The sequence below is a fragment of the Ciconia boyciana genome, chromosome 11, assembly GCF_034638445.1.
Source record: "Ciconia boyciana chromosome 11, ASM3463844v1, whole genome shotgun sequence".
Taxonomy (NCBI): domain Eukaryota; kingdom Metazoa; phylum Chordata; class Aves; order Ciconiiformes; family Ciconiidae; genus Ciconia; species Ciconia boyciana.
This window is the reverse complement of record NC_132944.1, coordinates 13,019,836-13,045,161: the sequence shown is the minus strand read 5'-3', so window position 1 is coordinate 13,045,161 and position 25,326 is coordinate 13,019,836. Positions and strand designations below refer to the sequence as shown.

Below are 25,326 nucleotides of genomic sequence, written 5' to 3'. Positions count from 1 at the left end.
CTGCAAGGTGGAGGGAAACGTGGCACGAGTTTGCCCGTTTCTTAGCACGGGCAGATGACACATGCCTCAGAGACCAATTTCCTCTCTCAGCTTTTTCTCCTGCTCCCCTTTCTGTGCGCACTCACGCTCTTCTGGCCCCGCGCACCTGCACAAGCAGGGATCTTCGCGGGGCGTGGACATCAAAGGCACCGCCAGCAGCTAGGTTCCCAGAGCCCTGCCTCGCCTTTCTTCCCGCAACGAGGAAAGGCTGCGTGATGACCGCGTAACCAGACAATAAGGTTTTGGCAGAGCCTCTGCCATCCCGCTACCTCTGCCTGCCAGCCGTCCCCCGCAGGTTTTGTGGCGATCGGGCGAGCGCTGCAGAGACCAGCGCGCCCCGCCGGGCCGGGCGTGCCCGGGCCCCTGCGGCTGCAGGCGGGCCCCCCTCGCGGGGCCGAGGGGGCGGCTAGTCCAGAGAGTACGGTAGGGCGCGCCCCGCCCCCGCTGCCGGGAGCCGGGCCGGGGCTCGGCGGCCACGTCCCCGCGCCGCGCCGGGCCGCGGGCGATGTCGGCGGCGGGCGGGCTGAGGGGCGGGCGGGCGGCGCGCCCCGCGCCCTGAGCTCCCGCGCCATGCGGCTCTCCTGCAAGGTGGCGGCGGCGCTGCTGTGCCTCGGCAGCCTGCTGCTGCTCTATCTGCTGGCGGGCAGCGCCGCCGCGCCGCCGCGCCCGCCGCCCGCGCCCTCCGCCCCCGCCCGCCCCGCCGCGCCGCTCGCCCGCCGGCAGCCGCGGCTCAGCCGGAGCCCGCCGCGGAGGAGCCCTGCCGGGGGCGAACTCGCCAGCGCCAGGTAACGGCGGCGGCTCCGCCTCCGCGCTCCCGGCCCGCGCGAGGCCGGCCGGCGCCCCGCGCGCGACCGCCCCCGGCCCCTGCCCGCGGCGGGGAGCCCGCCAGGCCCCTCCTGCCCGGCTCCGGCCCGGCCGCTGGAGCCCGCCCGCTGTCAGGCGCGCCCACCCCCACGCGTGCCCGGGCCGTCCCGCCCCGTGGGTCCCCTCTGCTGTGGCCGCTCTCCGGCGTCTCTTTGCCGCCCGGTCCTTCGGGCACTTCCCTTTCGCAGATCGTTTTCCCCTCGCCTCTGCGGGTGACCGGTGATTAGGAACTCTTGCACGAACTGCTCTGGCCTTAGAAGGGTAAACTTTTTCCTGCGTGTTTTCACTGGGAGCATGGTTGCCAGAGATGCCACGAAAGTGCGTGGAGGTGGTACCTCCGCCTCTGGTCCCTGCGTGCGAGCGGGGCGGAACCTCCTCTGCGTGCCTGTGCCAGGGCGGCCTCTGAAATAGCTGCTTTTCCATGAGTTTTGGCCTTGTTTTGAAGGCTGACGTGGGGAATGTGGTACTGGCTGGCTGGCGTCCGTGAGGAGCTGCTGTCAGTCTCGGGAGCTACGCTTCTGCGAATTTTTCATTAATGCTGCAGGGAGAAGGGAAGGTGGCTGGCTATTTCTGTGGGGTACCACTGGGTTCCAAACTGCGAGGCATCAGCGGATTTTAAGCTGTCGAGCTTTTGTTTTGAATGCCTTTTATAAGTAAATTAATTTAGCAGAACTTTAAAAAAGAGTTTGAAATCGTGGTGTGTTGTGTTCCCTCTTGCAGCACCTTACAGGCAGAATATTTTTTAAAAAACTGTAATTACTTCAGAAAAGGATACGGGCAGCGTGCTTTCGGTGGGTGGAGGACTGTTTTCCCCTTTGCATTCCAACGATGTTATGGCTAGTGTGACCTCATATATCTAATTAACTTGGTATGTCTTTGTGTCTTTGATTCATGATTTCACAGAGATGTTCTGAATGAAAGACTACTCCTGTTTTTTGAGCTCTTATTCCTTAACTTATTAAAGCAGTTGGTTTCTTACAAGCGTTGTTACCCTGCTGAATGCAAGAGATGTTTACTGTGGCTGAGAATGGATCATGGACAGAATTCAAATGCATGTATTAAAGCAGGATTATTTCCACTAGCAACTGTACCTCCTGAAGTCATTTTTCTTTAAGGCATATCTCTGCGATTATCATGGAAATCAAGAAGACTGAAGGAAGGAGCCCAGAAAGTATGAAACTGCTAGGGAGTGTAAACAACTGTTGCATTTCAAGGAGCTTTTCAGTGGGCGTCTTCTTGTTCCAATATTTGACGTTATCTAACTTTTCTATTATTTATTGACTTTGCAAGTACTTTTTACAAGGTCTGCAACACAACAAAAAAAAAAAGAGAGGAATTCTGTATTTAAACCATGCCTTCTCTTCAAATTTTTGATTGCTTGTTTGTTTGTGGGGCTTGATTGTTGTTTTTTTTTCCCTCACATCTGCTGGCAGGGCGTGATCCTGCACCATGGACACCAGCAGGAGTTTGTATAATGGAGAAGCACAATTCTGTGGGTCCAGTTCTGCCCCTTGCTGAAAGATTCTGTATTGTGTTAGTTACTAATAAAATAAAATTTATTTAAGTGAGGGTATCCATAAAAAATAAATTTTTTTTTGGGGGGGGGGGGGTGACATAATGTGGTCTAAGTCGAGGAGATGCCTGCCTTCTTGGAAAGGCAGAAATACCCGCCAGCGGGTGCCATCCTGGAACGAATCACATCCACACTTGCATGGTGAAGGCATCAGGTGGTGGGATCTGCTTGGCTTAAAAAGCCTGATCCAAGATACACTGAAAGCAGTGTGAGGCTGTTTCCAGAGGGCTGGAATTTGGAGTGGAAGAAACAGACAGTGATTTAACTAGTTGTTAACTTCAGGAGTGGGTATTCCCATTGATTTAATAGGCTTTGCTTATGCATGTGCTTGTAGTAAAGCACATCCAATGTAACATGGTGAATCGGGGTTGTTACTGCCTATTCATTCCTATAATATAAATAATTATTATTTTAGTTACTCCTTATGAGCAAAGGAATATTTTTTTTATTTGATGTGAGAGATCATATATGATCTGATTCCTTCAGGATAATAAAAAAATCTGATTATGACTGTGTGAGATCTTGTGATCTGATCATGGTGTATGTGTTTATATGTAGACTGCATGATTGATTCAAATAACCTTAGTGAAGTTTTGTCTATGTGAATGTAAAAAGTTGTTTTAATTAGTTTTGCCAAGTTGATTTGTGTAGTTTCGTCAGAAGGATGCAGGTTTGGGGCCAAACTCCGAAGTAATCAAAGGCGTCATCTAGGATGTGCATTTGCTTTATAAGAAGCAGTCATGTTGCAGGCAAAGTAGTTTAACTTGGATTTTGTAATACAGCTTTCTGTAGTCACATGATAATAATAGAAGACATTAGTTTTTAAGTTTTAAGAAGTGCAGGTTTCTTCTAAGGTCAGTAGTCATACATGATAAAAGCTTAACTTAGTCACATATCATTAGCTGGCTGGTACCTAGCAAATGTTAGTAAATACATTCATGTGTCCTGCTTTGGTCATTAGATAATTTTGGCAAATCTAGATGAGCACTGCATTTGAACTTCTGGTTAGCTTTGAAAACTGATTTTTGATGGTGGTTTTACTGATCCTTCCTCTTGGAAGTGGCAAGTCCTATGCCTTCAGTAAGATTTTTTTCATATGAAGAATTATAAGTATGTGCCAAACCAATGAGTGCAAAGTATCAAAAAGCAAAAGGGTTATTTTACATTTGAAGGGCAGATGTGACCACACTTTCTATTAAACCAGCGTGGCAAGGCTTGGGAAGTGAACCTTTGCCAGCACATTTAGTTCCCTGGAAGTAACTTTTCCAAAGCAAAACATCTCTCATATGGCAAGCTGTCAAGATACTTTTTCTTTCTTTGCAGCCTGTGTGCTCACACATGCAAGTTTGGCTTGAGTTTGATAGCCTATAATGACATGCCCAAATACCTCATCCCTGTCTAACAAAGAACCCACTTGATAAAAGAAGATACAAAACCACAAGAGTGTTTTTCTCCCTTTTCTCTGGGCAGTAGAGAAGGTTACAACTTCAACAGTTTTTTGGTTGTCAGCAACTACAGTCAGTTTTGTGCAACTGCATTGAAGTGAGAAAACTTTATTTAAAAACATTTAGAGCCTTTCTAATTTATATTTTAAAGTGTGTGAGAGAATGTGTCTCATGTAATGAAGCCACTGTTGGGACATTGACTCAGTGTTGACTGTCAGGAAAGGAGCCTATTTAGTGAATCACCAGTTTTGATACAATGCCTACATCTAACCTTGTTTATGCTGCAAGAGTAAATGAGATCATAATATGAAGAAGGTTTCAAAAACTAACAACTATATTGCATTTTGTAAGAATCTGCATGCATTATCTTTCTCTCAGGAATAAATTTGAAGGCTTGAATAGATTAGCAGGCTCTGTAATGAGATGGGAATTCATTATTTTGAATGGATCTGGATTGATTTAGACAGGTTTTGGGTTAATTACGTTTGAGACACTTTGGCTGTGACTAATAAGAAAATTGCATGTAATCTAAACTTTAAGACCTAGAAATGTACACTATTGTGCTTGAGCACTCAGGCTTCTTCTGCTATGTCAATACCCATGCCTGTCAGAAAAAAATGTATGCAGTAAATAAAATACCATTGGGCAACTGGATGGGAGTTGGTCTGTATTGTTGGAAGGCCTTTGCTATAAACATTTTATCGTGCTACGTCTTATCAAGTCTGTCTTCAGCTGTTTCATAGGGAGGTATTCTGCAAGTATTTTGTGATGCTTTCTGTAGTGCTTAATCTTAGGCAACAATGCTTAATTTTAAAGCCATATAATAATACAATAGGAGAACAGCAGGTAAGGGAGAGCAGGAAGCAATTTTCTCTGAACAGATGGGTAAAACAGGGAACAGAGCAAAGAGTTTGACATGTTATATGAGTTAGATTTATAATATATTGACAAGCTACATTTATGTACTGAAATTAGAAGAAGGATAGCAAGGCAACAAAGACCTTGGGTATATGGTTTCTTTATTTGTTCTTGTCAAACACATTAAACTTTAAGGCCCAGGTCACTGTGTTGTTTTAGATGCATTTAAACATTTAATTTAGGTTATAAAATCCAATTATAGATTCTATCCATAACCAATAAGTTGGACTATAACTGAATGAATGCACTTATAAATCTTAGGAAGAATTGGCTAATAATAATAATTGTAGTACTCTGTGGATCTATGTGCTTTTTAATGTGCTTGGAAGTCTCTTGAGGTAGGTGACTTGCTCCTGTAACAGCTGTTCCCATTTTACAGATAGGACAACTAAAGCATAAAGAATTAATGACGCACCCAAAGCTTTGCAGGGGCTGACTTACTGAAATAGAGCCAAAAACGGAGCTTACTTACCCTTCAACCACTACCTGAGTACTTCTCTATGTCAAAACCTATTAATGTCTTAGGTTGATAACCTAGCAGTATATTCTTTCTTGCTTGCCAGCTGTTTTTTATTCTATGTAACAAATTTTATCCTTTGTACAAATTTACCACAGTATTAATGTACTCCATCCTTTAAAACAAAGTATGCATCTTTCATCTGTTCCATTTGTTGTATTGTCTAGGAACATCTGAGCAGGTAGTGTTTCAGAAAACTACTAGCTTCCCGGTATGTTTGCATCAACCACTGGTAACTACACGATAAACAAACATTTGCAATTAGAGGAGATACACTGCATTGAATCAGGATTCAGTGTGTATCTTGTATGAAACCTCAGCTTAAAGAAGGCCTTTCATTAAGGAGTAAGCCTGTTTGAATGAGAAGGCTCCTGGTGCCCAGCCCGACCTACCCCTGCTAGAAAAGAAGTAGCTGCTCCACTGGCATAAGCTAAGTTCTAACCTCCAGTTTCTCTCTTGACAACACATGGTGGAGGCCCTCTTATCTTCAAGACGGGATCCAGATAAGCCAGCATAGCCATTTATTCTGTGTAAAGCAGAAGCACCCTAGATGCTGCTGGTCAAACTGGCACTGTTTTGGTTTGAAGACATTGGCTGTGTCCTGCAGATCTTTAAGGAATATCCTTTCATCCAGATGTTATTTCTCCCCCTCCCTTCCCTTCCTCCCTGCAATGTATGGACATGCATATATAAGCAAACAAGGGAAGGGGAGTTGTGATGTTCTTTGCTGTATTCTGCTCATTTGCCTTCCTAGCAGTTTGACTGCCTTTCCACCTGCCTCTTTTCAGACTTCTGGATAATAATAGTAATTTTGTAAAGGCTAAGCTAAAATTGCTGTTAAATGCATCCTGCTATGGCACTCTTTTTTCCTCCTTTTCCAGCTCACCTTTTGTTTTCACAGTGCTCTTGGTTTCCTTATGTACTTATAAAAAGATGCAAAAAGTTGTGTCCCAACATACTTCTGCACCTTTCGTTGCTAACTGTTGCCCTCAGTGTCCTGGACTACTACTGAGGCAGTTCAAATACTACCTCGTGCTCCTTTTCTTGGGGATTTTTATTCCTACTTAGGCAATTGCAGGCTCCTGAACCCCTTCAGCCCAGGCCTTCACAACTCATAATTACTCTTTTCCAAGGCTCAGCTTTCTCCTCCACTCTCTGGGGCTGGGAGGGCATCTGTGTTGGCAGGCAGGATGTCTCTTGTTCATCTGTAGCTCCCATGGGCTTACGGGGCATTCTGCTTTCATCGAGGGTTGCTTCTGCCAAGTCTGTTTGTTGGAAGTGCTTGTCTACATATACTGGATTTTTCACTACAAAATAGCTGCATAATGGAGAGTTCACTGTGGCTAAAATTTGCAAAGAAAAGCTTAGTGCTTTGGTGTTGGGTTTTGAAGTGTTGCAATAAAAGCTTAGAGTTTAGTCCCCCTCTCAGTGAATTCCATTGCCACAAGCTATATCAAAGCAGTTCTCATCCTGCATATGGCTTGATTTAGAGACTCAATTAAGAGGAAACATTAAAGAGATAGGGAGAAGGGGGGAAAAGGGGATCTGTGTGAGCAGCTAATTATTCACTTCAATAATTCAGTGGTTTTTACACTAATAGGTTGGAAAGTAAATACCACTTCACATAGATGTAGTATTCCATTATTTATACACTGATGAAATTGGTGTTTAATTAAGATGGAAGCCTAAGACTTTAAACCCTTAATGAAACATGTTGCTTTATATAGTCAGTAAAGTACCATTGGCTGGTATTCCTTAACACAGAAGTGGATTACTCTGTAGTGTAGAACACTGCTGTTATACAGAGCAGCATTTTAATGTCTGGCAAAAGATAATGACAGCTTTATTAACTGTCATTTTTCTCTTTATTTAGAACTTTTGTTTCTAGTATTAACTTTACTGATTAATTGTATGTATGTAATTGCGTGTGCTGAGAAGAGCCAGGGATTGATGTCCTCTGTTCAGTGATATGTCAAGAACTGGTAGTGATCTATGATTAGCTTTTTGAACTCTCCTATAATGATTACGATGCTTGTAATTTAGTTGCTTTCTCAGCAGACATTCATCTAATGGAGTATAAATGCGATCTGTGTTGGAATGTGAATAAAATATGGTAGAAGCATTCCTGGAGGATGTGATTTTACCTCCATATTGATGGGGGGGGGGGGGGGGACATGCAAAACCAAAAGGCCATTATTTTCAAAATGTCTTCAACTCCTCAAAAGAACTCTGATTTTTCTGGCTAGCAAGTAGCTTCAATGTGCCTTTTAGATGCAGATTCCTGTATAGTGTAGCTGAAATTTATTTAAAGCCCGCATAGATGCGTGCTAAGTGAAAAACCCGTAGTTTGGCCCTTGACGGTTTGTGGAATATAGTCTGATTCATCTGGGACATGTGAATATGTTTGTTTTTAAAAATCTCTATTTTAGCAAAATCTCAAGGATTCCATCGGGTGAAACGGAGAGCAGTCCTTTGAAACTATGCCAGTACCTTCAGGCCAGGATTAAGGCATGCATTTTTAGCAGCAAAATTAATTAACTGTTAGAATAATTTACATATGGATGGAGTGGATTTTTTTAAAGTATGGATGTCTTCTTCCAGTCTAGCCAAAAGTTATGGGCCTGTTAATGAAGTTACTGGATGTAGTTCTGTAATCTGCACTGTGTTAGAAAGTTGGCTAGGTAGTAATAAGTCCATTCTGGCTTCATAACCTCTAAGCTGGAACAAAAAGCTATCATTTGCACAGAGCGAGTTGTCTGGTTTGAGGTGCTGTTGAATTAGTTTCATCTGTGTATGTAGTGCAGTGATTTATGCAAATCCAGCAATGTAAGAATAACCAGAAAATTTCTGAAAGTAGCATATTTCTTTGTGTTGTAATTTTAACACTCTTGATTTGTACCATTGACAAAATTGGCATGACACTTGCATGTTTTGTGGATATCTAATCAGAAAAAAAACCTCCTGATCCCTACATAATGAAGGGGAAGAAAAAAACCCCTGATATCTATTAATGTGGAATTCTCTTCATGTTTACCTCAGTATTTTTTATATGCCTATTCATGATTTTTCAGGAAGCCTGGAGAACAGAAACATTCAAAAGAGCCTTCATCTTTGCAATGCATGCATCTGGCAGTTGTGGCATGTGGGGACCGGCTGGAAGAGACACTAATCATGCTGAAATCAGCAGTTCTCTTTAGCAACAGGAGGCTCTGTTTTCACATTTTTGCTGAGGATTCCCTTAAGCCTGAATTTGAGAAGAAGGTGAGTTTCTTTGTAATTTGGTAAATAAATAAATGAGTTAGTTATAAGCTGCAAATCTCTGAGCAAAATTACATTGAAATCAACAAGTAGCAGCTAAGCACTTTTTTGCTGTACGCAGTTTATAAATTCATTATGCATGCCTATTATTTTAAAATAAGCTATATAACATGTAGTGTCTAATTCCTCCCCCCGTGTCTTTCAGTTAAAGGAATGGCCTTCCTCCTATACCAAGAAGTTTGAATACAACATTTACCCAATAACCTTCTCAGTAGGAAATGCTCAGGAATGGAAAAAGTTATTCAAACCATGTGCTGCCCAGCGCCTTTTTCTTCCGGTAAGGCACCTGGATTTCTGAGTAGGTCGCTTCAAGAAAAAGTTAATTCTGCAGAAAGGAAGCTTTGCTGGTGTAACATTAAAACCATTTTCAGGCTGAAACATCTGCTTAAAGATATTTTAATCTGTGCTTTAGCCACTTAAAAAAACAAAACAGAAATCCAGCCTCACTTTTTCTCCTGCTAACAAAGAATGTGTGTTTCTTATTTGTCTCTAGTTCCATTAGCCTCTCAGACTCTTCAGACTCAGTGCGAGAGCTCTGTCAGGGGAGATGCTGCATGCCTTTGATAAATAACATTCTTTTCAGTGTGCAGTCATCATATCCTTTTTACCCACTATCTCCCTTTCCACATGTTAGCCCTTAGACTGATGCCTTCAGCAATCCCTTTTCCTTGAGTTTTATTTCTTTTTCCCTTTTTCCCTTTCCCAGATTTGCCCTTAAGGTAATAACTCCAGTGTGCTCAAAGTCATATTTCATGCAAGAGCCTTGTGTGTCCTGGGATCTTCAGGTTCACTGAAAATTTGTATTCTTTACTGTATAATACTTACAGTGTCATAAATTTGGAAAATATTTAACGTTGCTGGAAAGAAAGAAGGTGTTGATAACAATTTTGCATATGCAGAAATAACAGAAATTGAAAGAACTTTTGCATAAAGTGATTTATGTGGAATTCAGAACATCTATCAAATATATCTTGTGCATTGCTGTTGATTGGGGTGACTCCAATAAAGTGACATGCTATTCACATGATCCAGATTTCTTCATTGCTGTCTTATGAGAAATGGGGGCACGACAAAGAAATCTTTACTTTCTCAGATGGAAACAATCAGGAGACAGCTGCACATCCAGATACGTAGACTATGAATACATATGTGAGAAAATATGTGCTGTCAGCAGTTCTGTTTATCTGCCATTTAGGGGTAGACTATCAAATGCACAAAGGCCAGATGGGCTGAAAGTAACTCCAACTTCAGCAGGGATCCTCTCTTCCCTGAGTAAATATTTATATCACCTGGAAAGTAATCCCTAAGCGTTAGCTTGTTCAATCCAGATTGTTTGTAAGGATGTACTCAAAGGGGGTTGTTTTCACTGGGTAAACACAATTCTTTGTTCTTCCTATTTCTGTGGTATTTTTTGTCATTTTGGTAGACTCTCATCACAGAAATGGTTTCACTTTTGTTTGTCATCACCCTTCTGATGACAGAAAAGGGTTATGTATTCATGCTGATACCTTTAGGCTGGGCAGTGCTTTTTTGGTTCCTTTTTTGTCACTCACATGTTGCCGAAGTTCTCCAGTAACTTCTTGTAAGGAATATTAGACTGTTGCATGTTGTCTTAGCAGAACTAGAAGACAGCTTGAACTGTAAATGTTTGTTTCTCTTGGGGCAATTGCAAAATGTTGTGTGTGGTCAGGCTGAGGTTTATGGCTTTGAATAGGAGGGGTTGGCCGAGAGTAGTCGCAGCTGACACTAAGTTGATACAGATATAGTAAAGAAAACAAGTTGTAGTAATAGCTGAGGTGGCAAGTGTCCAGTTGGACTTCTGGTACTCAAGTTTGCAGCCTGGCAGAACCTTAGGCTGTTTCTGGGTAGTTTCAGCCACTGTTACTTTTATCGGTGCTTGATAACTAGGTTCTGATGTCCCCTTTGAATGAGACAACACTGTAGAAATCCAGTCTGCACACAGCAGGAGCGGAGGGTTTCTCGTATTATTGTTTAGAGAACTATTTTGGCTTGTATTTTAAATGAATACCAGCAGGATGTCAGTATCCTTTTTTTCTTATCCTTCCCTGTCCTAAGCATTTTCTCCTGCAGCGGCATAAAATGTGACTGGATTTAGGGAGGACCCCAGGAGAGCAGTAGTTGAGTTTATCAGCTGTTTAGCCCTCAGTTGTGCAAATTGTCTTGCTCCTGATAATGCTAAGCACGAGTGGAATGTGAGTCTTTGATTCACAAGTGCCTCCTGCCAAAGAAATCTTTCTCCTGCAGCACCAGCAGGCATGTGAAAGTGGACAGGAGGGTAGGAGGAGTGTGTTAAAGGGAAAATTGTGTAAGAATCTTTCAATGGTTTTACTCACGGATAAAACTAGAGCTATGGGATGTGATCCTGCAGCTTGTAGTAATGAACTGTTTTGTCCTGGGTAACAGGTCGATGTACACATTCCCAACTTGTTGAATCTGCTTGGGTTACTAAAATATTAAGGAAGATCATACAGCATCCTACATTTTGTAGAGGAGTTCGTGACATCTGATCATATGTTTGCTACTTATATATGGAAAGTAGATTGAGCCTCCGTGTAATCTCACAAGTCTAAATCCCTTGCTGCAGTCTACTACAATAAAACCATCAATGGGATTTGCAAAGGCAGAATAAGGAAAATGAAGCACAAAATTAAACTTTAAAAATAAACTAGGAGGGTAATGCTCTCAGCAAACACTTGAAACTGTTTTGTAATACTAACATGGATGTTAAGACATCAAGTGAAAAACTGTCTTCTGGTCTCACGAATGTTGCATACCACAGAGCTGGCTTGCAGCTGTCTCTATATTGCTGTTTTGGAGCTACCAAAACAATCAGCTAAAGTATCATGAAATGCTTAAGGGATTTTTGGGTGATTTTAGTTCTAAGAGTAACTAACATTTAGAACCTTCTCAAAACACTTAATCTACTTAAGAGCTTTTAAGGTAGATTAGCAATAGCCCTGTATTATAGGTGTCCTCTTAGTACGCTGAAGTATCCAACCTGGTGGATCACTGGCGGCACTGGGAATAGATGCCAGGACCTTATCTAGACAAAAGTCTCCGTCTCTGTTGTAACTTGAGTTAATTGCTTACTACAATTAAGTGTAGTAACTCAACTTTGTGGTACTGCTACATTAGCATCAAGATTTGTAGTTTATCCCTAATTTTGGATAAAGCTCTGATAAACTGCCATGCTAGCCATTGCAAACCATTAGGTAGCACAGCTTCACAATACACCAATATGTGTTTACACAGTAGTGTGTTACTACTTGCCAACCTTGGTAACACAGGGAGAATCTAGGGAGACAGAAGTTGTGAAATCAAATTACAGATAATTGAGTATTTAAGTGAAGTGTCAGGCTAAATATAGCCAGTTCTGTGCAGAACTTTTTGACAGATTTACGAAGAATACTCTATATAGCTGCAAAAAAATCACACTTTTAAGCTGTACGCGCCTGTAGAGTGAGGAAGAAGACAAGCACAGTCAAGTCATATTCCTGACCATTTGTTTCAAAAATCACAGTCTGTCAGGTATGTCTACATGGTTTGTGCTAGCAAGCGTGAACTCAGACTACCAGACACAGTCTTGTGTTGTTTATGCTCCAGGTCAGATGCATGTCATTTTTAACCTGCAGTTATGTCCCTCTGGTTAGCCCTCCTGGCAGGCTCAGCACACTGCCAGCCCTAGCTGTGCAGCGTCTGGTTCAGGCAGAGCAAGCTGGAGCAAGGTCTCTTGTACCACAGGCTTGCCTTGTGGTACTCAGCTGCTTTTGACACTGAATATCAGCAGAGTCAAAAATTCATCACCTCCTCTTGTATGCTTTTGAATAAGTAAAAGTTAAATATTATTTTAAGGGCTGTGTAGAGCCTAATTTTTTTTTTTTTAAACTCTTATTTAGTTTGGGAACAGAGCTACCTGAAAGCTATGGGACGTTGGGAATGCCGGAGTTATTTAAATCAAGTTTATCCCCAGTGTAACTCCATTGAAATCCTGGGAGCTATGCAAGGAACTCTTAACAGCCGCAATTTCTGAAATTAAATTCCCCTACCCAAGGTGAAGTTAAATGCACAGCCAGAAGGGGATGTGATCAATTCAAACTGACGTGTAGGTTTTAAATAAGTCTTAACAGTTCACATGTGAAAGAGAAAAGTGTGAAGGGCTTAAAGGAAGTAGTACAGCTTTTCTTTTAGCCTGTTGGGTATCACTGCAGGGCAACACCTCGGACACAGGGGAGGAAAGAATCTTTTGACAAACCAGAAAGGAGAGCCTGTGAATCCTGAGTGGAGGAATACACAGCAGAAAGTGTGGGGTCAAATGCTGGTAGGCACCCACTTCACAAAGAACTGAAATACCTGCTTGAATCCATTTATATATAGGAAAATTATTACAGTTGATTGACTTCCACAGGCTTAAATTTATGTGTATATTTAAGGTTGCTGAAAGAACAGTTTTCTGCTGGAAGAAGCAGTGCCCAGGCTGTCACTTATGCTTGGGAAGAGTGTCTATATGCACCCATTAAACTTCCCCCTTAACCCTCTGCTGGAAATGTCCAAACTTGTCTCTCTACCAGGGCACCCTTAGAAAAAATCTTACGTGGTATACAGTGTGCTGTGAATCCCTCAGGCAAAATCTAATAGCTTTTGCTCTCTTTGTATTCATGTGTTATCTCTTGTCTCAGACTAAATTTTGGGGTGATTTTTTTTAAAATATATTTTGATTTTATATGACTTCATATAAGAGGTCCCTATGAATTAGGGCTTCTGGGTCTGCAGAGTAATATACAATATCCAGGATATCCTTAAGCTGAGAAACCTTTTCTTCTTTTCAACTGTCTGTCTTCTGTTGATTTACTTTTAAAGTAGCTGTCTTTTTTTACTTGGCTTTTTTTAGTACTGGACTCCAGGATACTTAACATTTGCAAATATTTGCTTCTGAGCTCTTAGTGTGTTATTGAACTATTTGTGTCCCTCATTTATTGATACCTCCACATGCTGTTTTGTATTTTTGTGGAAAAATGGTGTATTGCTATAACCTTCCATCCAGCAGAGTGATCTGGATTGTGTTGGACTTGTTTGCTTGGAGTTTCTTGTAAGCGTAACTTTTGTTTAAAATGTAGAGACACTTGCCTTCTCCCGCTTGTCCTGCTATGTAGGAAGAACATGTAGTTATCATGTCAGAAATACAGGCCAGGGATTTGTTAAACTTGGCTAAATGTCAGTCTGAATCCTGAAGTGTTCAGTCAGGTGAAAAATCTCATTTAAGTCCATACTCATGGATTTGGCATCTTAGTGGATGCCTGTTGAGCATGCCTAAAGGTAATTTTTCCCCCCACTTGTTCAAAATCTTAATGTTGTTCACTCTATTTCACAGGTAATCTTCAGTCACAATACATTTCAATTTATGTAAAATTCAATTTCTTAGTAGAATTTATTGTTACCTGCATAAATAGTTTGAAAGAGAGTTTGTTTGACAGTTTGTCATTAGTATATTTGCAATTGGATGAGTGAGTGATTGTTGGTGAAAATCAATAGCCTTTTGGATTTGCTTTTCAAAGAAAGAGAGAGAAATAGGGCTTTTGGCTGAGACCAAAGTAAGAAAATTTCAGTCCTTTAGGAATTTTTGGACAGTTTTAGCAACTAATGAAGAAGAGCAACCAAAAATGAAGTTGGAACTGATGATCAACTTTAACTAATGATATTTATTACTTAACAAACAACCTTAGAAATAGCTGGTGCACACATCAAGGGAGTTTTCATGGGCTGTTGAAGGACGATATAATTTGCCCTACTAAAATTAACAAATGAACATGTAAGGATTTGGATAGCCACAAGGGGGAACATTGTCAACAAGAATAGATTAAATATCCTGGATCTAATTTACAGTTTGCACCCTCTGACTTGACTAACTTTACTGTGGTTATTCCCGGTATAGAGTCCGATAACAGAGTTCAGAGTCTGACCTGATAAGTTTTAAAATGACATTTCTATTTACCAAGCAAATTTTGTTCTTCAGGAGGATGTATATACATTTTTGTGATAGATAGGGTTTTCTTAACTAATGCAAATAATTTGTATACATTAACAATGAATGTAAGTCTCCTAGGAGCACATGGTTGTAGTAAGAAAAACAGTCATTAGAAACGCGTAAGGAAACATGATACCAAATGGAGATGAAAAGTATTCTGTTATGCTAGCTTACCCTTTCTGTCTATGGAGGAAGCTATGTGTTTCACCACTTACAGATCTTGAAAAGAACTAACAAAGCTATGTAAATATATGTTCTTTGCATTTTATTTCTGAACTGATACTAAATAGTCCTTGCAGGTATTTTTGAGAGCTCAGTGGATTACTGTTTCATATGAAGGTTAGAATCTAACTTCTGTGGTCTGGTAGCTGTTGTGCTGTGCAGTTGAAAAAAAAAAACAAACAACAACAAAACAAATGACAAGCCAATAACCTGATAACTCTTGTTCCTATGTGTAATTACATTCAGCTGATAAATCAATAACCTCTTTCAAGTTATCAGTTTAAAATAAAAGTACCTTTTGCCAATAATCTTCCTTTTTGTTGTCTATTTGGTTTCTTTTTCATCTCTTCCTCTCCTCGCTGTGCAAACCCAAAAGGTCATTTTAAAGGATGTGGATTCTCTCCTTTATGTGGACACCGATGTTCTCTTCCTGAGGCCCATCGATGACATCTGGCACATCCTGAAAGAGTTCAACTCAACACAGCTAGCTGCTATGGCCCCAGAACACGAAATACCAAAGATTGGCTGGTATAGTCGATTTGCGCGTCACCCTTATTATGGGACAACTGGAGTCAATTCTGGAGTGATGCTAATGAATTTAACACGGATACGCAACACTCAGTTCAAGGTGAGAAGAAGTACAGCTGTTGCAGAAACTAATGATTTATGTATTTTTCACATCTTGTAAAACAGTATAAAATTATATAAAGTTTGTAATATAAAGAATCTGAAAAAGATAGAATATATATAATTGGATACTAAAAGCAATTATAGTGAAAATTATTATTGAAACAAGTGAAACTTCCTCAAGAGGCTGGAGCACTGAGAACTTGCAGATGAAGCAGTCTGTTAGCAGTAGTAAAAATGGCTTCTTCAACATTTAATTTCCCGTTGAAAGATACATGAAAGAATAATCTCAAGGATCTTCAGTGCAGTCACTGTATCGTTTTTAAAATTGGAAAGCTTGATGTAAATATCAAGAGAAACTGGTAATTTTTTCCATCTGCTGTAAATGGAATTTTGTATCCTGCTGCAGATGAAGTGACTTCATTAATTGATACGGGAATTGAATTTAATTGAGAAGGGAACATTTTCACTGACATCTGACATCTGCCCTCCTTTGTGAAAGGCCTGACTTGTAAAATCTCTATTTGTTTCATTGAGCACGTATTCTCTTTAAAAACTTTATTTGCCCCAAGTGGTCTTTTTCCTCAGTCAAGGCCAGGGGTTTCCCATACTGTTACAGGAACAGCTTGAGTTAAAAAAGACCTTGCTCTTAATATCATAATTCCCAGGGAAGATAATTCTTAGTCTGCATTTTTCCTCGCTTTTATACCTCAGTTTTCACCTTGTCCCTGCATTTTTGCATTTTCCCACTTTTCCACTTTTTCTCCCTCCTGTTGCTCAGAATAGGAAGATTGTGAATAGCAGGAGCTGACATCAGAGCTAGACCCAGGAGACCTTGGTTTCCTGTTTAGATAAACAAGAGCACAGTCAGCTCTGCTGTTCCAACTCTATCCAGGTCTAACATTTCCTGGCAGTTCTTCATTTTTCACCTAGGTATCTGACATGGCTTAGCAGACTTATGGATATGTGGGTGCCACACTCTGAGTCGTATATCGCATCACTGTTCATGGTATTAACCCATTGCTTCTGTGTTTCTGCCCTGCAGAACAGCATGATACCGAGTGGTTTGACTTGGGAGGAAATGTTATATCCATTATACCAAAAGTACAAAAATTACATTACATGGGGAGACCAGGATTTACTAAATATAATTTTTTACTTTAACCCAGGTAAGTAATGATTCTTGGAGTCATCGTTGTCTGAGTTAAGAAAATTTCTTGAACTAGAAGAATGAAAAAAAAGTGCTATTTGTTATTTATAATATGCATAATGTACTCTGGCATGAAGTTAATGTGTAAGTGCACCTAGGATTTACAACCTATGAAAATACTTCCGAAAGTGGTGCAGGTAGTGGGGCTCGGACTTGGTTCCATTGAATATGTAAATCTGTTTTCTGGAGATTCTGAGAAAATAAGGAAGTATAACATTAATGATCGAATGCAGGAAAGAAGTTCAAGTTGTATGTGTGCTTAAGAGCGTCACGGGACCAGGGCCTAGCTAAAAAATGTTCTTGTTTTGGATGTTTATCTGAATGTGAAATTGCCAAACTTTCTCCAAAGCTATGCTCTATTTTTCTGAAATTCAGCTGAGTTCTGATATTTATGCAAATGAGTAATAAAGCTAATATAAACAGAAAATAGACACAGCCATTGAAATATCTCCTCTGAAACTGTTGCCCTCCCTACTTTCACTCCTTCACTAAAAGTTATTTTTTGAGGAAGATGCTTCCAGCCTCTCAGCTGAATGATCCAGCCTCAGCAGGCACCAGCGTGGTGTCATCTATATTCTGCTGTTTAGATTTGTGCATTTTCTGCTCTTCTGTATTCTGCTTCCTCTGGGACTATGAAGAGCTGTAGAGGACTTCAGATCTCTCAAAACCTTGTTCTTGGAGAACAGGTGGCATAACCCGCCTGTCCTAGTGTGGACCAGCGTGACCAATATGTATGTACTTGTCAGCCCAGCAAAATGTCATATCTGATTCCTGTCTGTCACTCTTGCACAATGCCCCCATAAACAACTTGGAACACTTTTGGTTTGTCCTTTGTTTCCTCTTGAATTGGAGTCTTACTCACATGAGTGTGTACTTCCAAGGAACTGGCAAGTTTAGGCATCTTCATTTTAAAAGGGTGTGACTTTTTCCACAAGTGCCGAGACAGTTTCTGGAAATTCAGCCCCTTGTAACTATTTTGCACTGATGACACAGAAATTACTTCAGGCACTTCCAAAACCAGTAACATCTGAGAAATGCAAGGATTTCAAAATTGTAGCATAGTATGTGCTTCCCAAAGAGGCTAAGAACCTTATTTCATGCTTCTCAATATGCTGAGTATCCATTCTTATTTGCTTGTCCTTGTTTCCTATGTGACCTTGTATTCCCTCAAGTGATCTTAAGAACAGAATAAGTTTGGATTTATCTTTATTTATTCCATTCCCTTTTCTTTTTCTCTAAGGAGTCATAGAGTAGGTAATTGGATATACCCAAATCGAGGCAAATAAAAGGAGAGAGCAAAAGCAAAGCAATAAGCTAACATCTGTTTACTGCAGACATCAGCATCCCTGGTACACCATGTATTACCCTCAATCCTATGGAAAAAATAAAGTGGAAGAAATCTTCATTATGAAATCATAAATTAATTTCCAAAAAGGAATGAATGTTATGGGAATAGGGTCTACTGGAGGACGAAAAAGATGAAGCCAGATTAGTTGTGAAGTCAAAGTCAAGCTGCTAATTTAAGTATGGAGAAAAAAACAAAGATTGCAAAAATATTTTAATTTTGTGAGGAGAGCATCCTCTATCAAATTCACATGTTGAGACTCTTTTCTGCACTATTGTCTGTCTTTTCCTTGTAACTGGTAAATAATTTCTTACGAATTCTGTAACATCAGACTGCACAAGAAAAGAAAACAAAAGAACTGGATACAATTAAAACAGAAAACTAGACTTTCCTGAGGTTTTAAACTGCTGGATTGTTGAAGTTGGCCCGGGAAGGAATCAGTCAAGACTGCTGCAGGTGGCTTTTTATAGATGCAGTGCACTGGTTTAAAAATACACAGAACTGTGTTACCTGGGCCTGAAGAGATGAACCCTTTTTCCCATCTCCGAAGGCTGTTCTGATGATTAATGGATCTGAAGGCTCGCAGATCAGCTAGAGTTTGAGTCCAGCTGTGGCAGCAACAAATGTGCAAAAGCATCACGGTGAGGAGAAGCTCAAGAATACTCAAGTGACATGTACGAAAGCTAATAAGCACCTGATGACATCCTCTCCCCATAGTGACCTGCTGATGAGCTGTACTTGCAAACATCTGTTCAGGGTTACTGAGAGGATCCCAGTTAACTGTAACAGGGTTTGGATCGGGCGTTACTGCTCTTCCTGCGCTTTCAGCAACACCGGGGAGCAATTCTGCATGTGTGATAGGTCAGACTGAATGGAAACCACTTACAAGCTACCCTTTCTGGAGAACTCTCCTGCTAGAGAGGCCTTAAGGGAAGAAATGTTGCAGAAACTTTTTCTTCTACTTCTTCAAGAACCACACAGGACCAGATGCAGACTTCCTGGGAAGCTAGGAAAGGCCAAGTGAAGAGTTCAGTCTTCAGTGCTCCTGGCATGACCTGCCAGCATCACGCAGTGATTCATTGTACTCCATTTCTGGAGCAAAAACGTCAGAGGGACTGGCATGATTTACTACAAGCATATTGCAAATACTGTAGGTGCATAGAGAAAGTTTAAAAAAAAAAAAAAGAATCAGTAGCAGAAAGGAAGTTACAAGCCCTTTTGAAAAATTAAGCTCATCTTTAAATAACCCGGACCTATGAAATTAATGGAGGACAACTCTTAGAAGGACTATGCATAAAATACACTACCTCTTACGCTGTGCTGTATCGCAGTATAACAGATTGTCATAGCCTCAGTGAAAGCTTCAGCAGCAAACACTGGATATACTTTGCAAGTTTTCCCATGCTGTCTCCAGAAGGATTCAGGATTTTGCATAACCCTCACTGCTGTGTGTGCTTCCCTAGTCATTTCTGTAACTCCAGAAACTTCTTACTAGGGCAGAGGACCCTGGATAGTACCACCTGGTGCGTACTCTCTGGGTTTGATTCTGTCACTTATAGCTTTGTAAAATGCTCCCTTGGTTTATGTTTGCACCCAGTCTTTGTGTTGCCCTCTCTTTCTGTTAGTTCAGGTCTAACAGTGCTGAGATATGTATAGTCATCCCCTGAGGAAAGGAAGCTTCTGTGTCTAGCTGCTGCTTGGGATATTTGCAAAAGAAGTAACTGAAATTTTTCTGATCATCAGTCCCAGTTTTTTCACAGAAACATGGTTTAATTTGTTGTAACTCTTGTTTGACATGTCTTTTTTTCTTCCCCTGCCGTCTCCCCTGACCGACATTGGCAGAGTGTCTCTATGTGTTTCCCTGTCAGTGGAACTACCGGCCTGATCACTGTATGTACGGAAGCAACTGTAAAGGTGCAGAAGAAGAAGGTGTCTCTATTCTGCATGGAAATAGAGGCGTCTACCATGATGACAAACAGCCTACATTCAAGGCACTCTATGAAGTGATACGTGATGTAAGTTGTCTATCTCGATAGAGGCAGTCCTTTTATTTCAATGTAGATTACTGCTTTAACTGGGTCACTCAGATTGCTATTCCAGCAGATCAGGCTGAGCGTAGTTGTGCTTTATGTATACCCATTAGACACAAAATAACAAGTTGCTTTGGCCTCTCCTGTCTTACTGCATGCATGTATTTGAGATTATTTAAATGATCCTCCTTCATATTATAGTAAACTTCTAATCAAAAAAGCTGATAAATTGCTTTTTCTATAATACTGGAGGTGGAAAAAAGTGTTTGAATGGAGTTCTTCCTGCTGGTACTGCACCTCTGGTCCATAAATACCCAATGAAAGCTTGTCCTCCCTGAGCACCTAGTGCCTCTAGGCACATGGAAGGCAGAAGCTGGCATATAGACACAGGTCCATATTTCCACTTTGAATGTTGTATATGTACAACTCCACGCTCTAAAATATCTGTTTCTTTACAGTATCCCTATGTTAGTAAACCTGCTTTAACTACAGACTCTAGAAATACAGTTTCTGGGGAGCTGGCCATTTCAGGTAATACCCCCAAGCAAACTTTTCTGAAAGCGAGCACTCACAGGCAGACCAGTGGTTGAAGTTGACAGGCTTTGATGACACTCTGGGAAGGTGAGGGACAAGTCATTGCTTACCTATATAAGGTTTTATCTTACGGAAACTTCTAAAATGCCATTTTTGTAACTAGTGAAAACTAATAATTCTTTTTTTCTTTTCTTTAGTTTCCATTTGAAGACAATCTCTTCCAGTCTTTGTACTACCCTCTGCAGTCTAAGTTTCTGGATACAGTGCACACTTTATGTGGGAGAATTCCACAAGTATTTTTGAAGCAAATTGAGAAAACTATGAAGAAGGTGTATGAAAATCGTGTCATTGTCTACTTGGGAGCCAACCACAGATACTAAATGCAGCTATATTTTTATGCAGAGTTTTTAATTCTTGCACCCCCATCTCATGAAGCATATAAATGAAGAGTATGACCTCTTTTACTGAAACTCAGACTTAAAATATTTTCCGTATCCAATTTCCTAATAACCCCTGAAATTACAAAAACAGAAGAAATCCTAGAAGTCCACCTAAACTGTCCTTTCTTAGGCCTTTTGTTCTCTTCCTACATTTCTCTTGGTTCCAACAGGGAGAGTTGATGATTCTCACTTTTATTTGATGAGTTTAGCTTGGTTATTTGTTTAAGAACAGCTGTATTCACTGTAACTTTTTTTGAAGTTGTGCAAAAGCTTGTACTGATCTTAGGCTTAACAAAGAAGTTACGGTATGAGCTATGTAACATATAGGGCATATAACTCTTGAAATGACAGGGCAAATATTCTTGACTGTAATGAGAATACTGAATTACAGAAAAGATCACTCTTGTGATAGGATGAGTTAAAATTTACTATAGTAAAGGGAAAGTATTTGCTTAAATTGCACTTTGTGTGAAAGTATATTGCCTGCTATTCTTCACGTGTAGGGCCTAAGATTTCGCTTACTTAAAAAGATTAGGGGCTAGAAGTGCCTATTTACTTTGTATTTTACAGCACTTTTTGTCTAGTGATTGTCATTTTTCCTCTCTGCTCTTCAGTAGTTTTGTGAAGGCTTCTCATGAAGGAATTAGAAGGAAAATAATTACAGCATAAATAGGAAAAACAGTGTACAAGAAATGGGAGGGGGATGCAGTGGATGCTGTGGCGCCTGTACAGCTAATGGAGAACAGAAAGAGAATCCTTTCTTGCGTGGAGTACAGTCATGTTCTTCCCCTCCAGTCTCTTACAGTTTTAAGAATGTATTCCCTAACTTGGTAATACTAATTACATTAGACACAGTCCAAGAATATTGTGAATGAGGAGTACAAAACCAGGTACTATTGATCTGTTTTCCTCTTTAATTAATCCTCTTTAATTGCCATTTACTGCACAGTAACAATGGTATGCCACCGAGAACCATTCTTCCATCCTGATGTTGGGAGACTGAGAATGCTGCCTCTGACCCCCCCACCCCCTTTTCTGCTTCGCCAGAAACCTGGGGCATAGAAATGTATTTCTGCCTGGCACTTTCGTTCCTGGAAGCAGAGAGTTTTATGCTAGGATCATAATGAATAGCCTCAAAGTGAAAGAGGATACAAGACGGCTTTGACGTTTATTTAAACTACTTCACGTAGTTTAGATTTCGAAAATATGATGATCAGCTTAGGCTATGCACAGACAAGAGCTTATTAAAACTCGCAGTAGCTGAAAGGTACTTGGGACGAGTCACTGGGGAATTGAAAGTGAGGACACTCTTGAAGAGCAGTGATACAAGAGCAGACTCCCAGAGGGCATCTTCTAAGTGTAAGCCCTGAGGGGTGTGTGTAGTTGAGTGCTTAAAGAAAACAGCAGAGAAAATGATCTTACTTTCCAAGTCTGTTCAGCAAAAAAAAAATTAGCCATTACTTGGAACTACTCACTTTTATATCTAATAGGCAAAGTAGGAGAGGGGTGAGATACATGGAGCTTTTCTCTGATGACAAGAACTGATACAAATTGTATATCTTGTACATGTAACATACATTTATTAGAGATAAATATTTAGGGTGTGTGGGTGAGGGAAAGGATATGTTTCCTAAGTTAAAAAGTAGGATTTCTGAAGAATTGCAGTTTTAGGGGTTTCTACCCTATCCAGTCAGGACTGATGCACAGTTTTATAAGAAAACAGTCTCCAAGAGAAAGTCCTTTTAGCTTGCACATTCCTCTCTCCTTGTGTGGCAGCTCATGAGAGGAGGGAAAATACAGGCCTTGCTGGCATCTCAGGCTGACAGATAAACAGGCTGTCCACAGGATGAAGTGCCGACAAACTTTTTCCAAACACTAGAGTGTGAAAATGTCTGTGACGCATCCGTAAGTGTGCTGTGTGAATGACACAGCATGGCAAACAGCATCACTACAGAGTCATCTGAGTAGAGGAGGTGTTAAGATACAGGCTTGGAATAAGGGGCAGACAGTCTTGGTCTTAGCAATTTCACTGCTGGTCTGCGCTAGTCCTCGCAGGCATGACAGACAAACAGAACCATCTGTTCTTTGCGCCTCTGTATGCTGCAAATTCTAATCAACAGTTTGTGCATGTTTCCGACTCAGATCCGTTATCTTGCAGTCTTTGCCACATAAGTGTAAATTGACATGCAAAGGACAGAGGCAGCTCTGCATCTATTTTGATTGAAAGCCCGGAATTTCCTAGTGGGACCCAGAAGGGCATTTAAACTTAAATGTAGACGTTACTGTATCTCACAACTTGCCTTAGTAGTTTCTATTTTAACTGAAGTTTTAGTTGCCACTTAAAAAGAACAGTACATTTCTAGCTACAGGGGAAAGTTTGAAAATGTAACCCAAATGAACCTCAAAGACTTCAGAACAAAAAGGCAATGAAAGGAAAAATTCAGCATGCTGTTTTAAAAAGTTTAAGATCACGTAAGCCTAACGTGCGACAGGTAACCTTTTAGGCTAGCAATAGTGAGAACTTGTAATAAATATTAGCTTGCTTTTTGATCTTTATTTTCAAGTATCAGGGTAAAGCTGACTGTAGGTCAAATGAGGATAGATGAGATGCATCCTGGGCACTCTGAATTCCTCCTGTCTATGGTACCTAGAAGCCACAGAAAGTTGCAGAGCAGAAGTCTTGTTGCCCAGACAGTTGCAACTCTGGTGCTAAGCCTCTGAAGTTTAGGAGGCTGTGATTGTGTAAGCTATGATTCAGCAGAACCTTGCAACTATGGGCACATTAAAATGAAGGAATGGAATTCATTATAAAACAAAGGCATTATTGCATATAAAATGATTAGAGATTAAAACCATGCTTTTTATGCTTACAGGAGGTGCTACATTAGGTTTAGAAAGAACTGTGTTATGTTCTCAACAGCTATTAAGATATATGAAGTATATGCTTTAACATGAAGGCTTTTGTTAATGTAATATCAACTTGCAGGAAGAATGGGGGAGGGTCCCCCCTGCTGTGCTTTTTCTGAGAAAAAAAAAAGCTATAATTTGAGCTCTCCAAAGTGTTTCAAAACAATTATGTAACTTTTGTTGTTAGAACTATTGATTTATATTTTATTACAGCTTCCAAAACCATGTTATATTTTGGTTTTAACAGTAGTTGAGTCTAATATTAATCTTATTTAGAAACGACTTTTCATTCATTTTGTATTTCATACTTGTGGCTAATCCCTTGTTAATTAGCCTTCATTTATTTTAATAATGGGATGTGTAAATACTTACATAGACTTTATATCCTCATTTCCCCTTCCTCTCGTGTATTTTAGTTATTTCCAATGGTATAATGTAACCAAAACACCTTTGCTAATGTAACACCTTGAGCAGTGTCGTCATAGCATAGGGCGGAAACCAAAATAGTTTTCTTTAAATGAATAGGAACTCCAGCACACAGAATGTGTTGATAACAAAGGAAGAGAATCACCTTTCACACTGAGAAAGAAACAGCAGGGTACAGCCCAGAGAACTGTGCCCGGGTTATTTGAACATAAGCCCTAACCCAGCAAATGTTTGATGCTCTGAATTTTGCCTGTGTAGTCAGTAGGCTTATATGCAATGCATAAAGTTAAGCATGTAACCAAGTCCTTGCTGTATCAGCGTCAAATATTCAGGTTTTAAATTTGCTATGTTATACTTGAACTTGCCGAAGGCAGATAAATAGGGGCTTTATGCTAAGAGCTGCTGAGCACCTCCTTTTAGCCCAAAGCCATTTAAGAAAGTGTCAGGCTACCAGTGCACCTTGTACAACAAAGAACTGCCAGAGAGGGAAGCATTTGGTTGCATCATTTATATAATGTGAGTTTTTCTAGGCTATTTGCCTGCGTATTACAAAGTGGGCTTGGATAGCTTCGCTATCATTTCACTTACAGGTGGAAACTGGAAACTGCTCTGTGTGTGTGTGTGTGTGTGTACACAGCAAGAGCGTATGTGTAAAGAATTCTGTACCTTTTCTCTATCATTTAATTGCTTGTGTATTTTTATTTGACAAGTGCACCAATTGTTTATAGCTCCCAAGGAGGCCTAGCAGTGCATTTCTGTGTTGATTAAGATCCTTTGGCTTACATTACAAATAAATGAAGTTTTAAGCAAGCTCTGCATTTTGATAGTTTTCTTTTAAGTATAAGATTGTGTGTATGTGTGTGTGTGT

General features: G+C 40.5%; 1 protein-coding gene across 1 annotated transcript; it reads left to right on the top strand.

The window, feature by feature from the left end:
- The first annotated feature begins 481 nt into the window (after positions 1 to 481).
- Positions 482 to 25,273, top strand: GXYLT2 (glucoside xylosyltransferase 2). The gene is made up of 7 exons (XM_072876460.1): positions 482 to 824; positions 8,428 to 8,617; positions 8,820 to 8,951; positions 15,316 to 15,567; positions 16,612 to 16,735; positions 19,964 to 20,136; positions 20,883 to 25,273. The coding sequence occupies exons 1-7, from the start codon at positions 610 to 612 to the stop codon at positions 21,063 to 21,065; spliced, it is 1,269 nt and encodes a 422-aa protein (XP_072732561.1). The 5' UTR covers positions 482 to 609; the 3' UTR covers positions 21,066 to 25,273.
- The last annotated feature ends 53 nt before the right edge of the window (positions 25,274 to 25,326 follow it).

What these genes read in the sequence shown, in the direction of transcription:
- GXYLT2 (XM_072876460.1), top strand. Translation starts at nt 610, where the DNA reads ATGCGGCTCTCCTGCAAGGTGGCGGCGGCGCTGCTGTGCCTCGGCAGC. An exon ending in CCCAGCGCCTTTTTCTTCCG is followed by an intron (nt 8,952 to 15,315) that starts GTAAGGCACCTG and finishes CAAACCCAAAAG; the next exon opens with GTCATTTTAAAGGATGTGGA. An exon ending in AATTTTTTACTTTAACCCAG is followed by an intron (nt 16,736 to 19,963) that starts GTAAGTAATGAT and finishes CGACATTGGCAG; the next exon opens with AGTGTCTCTATGTGTTTCCC.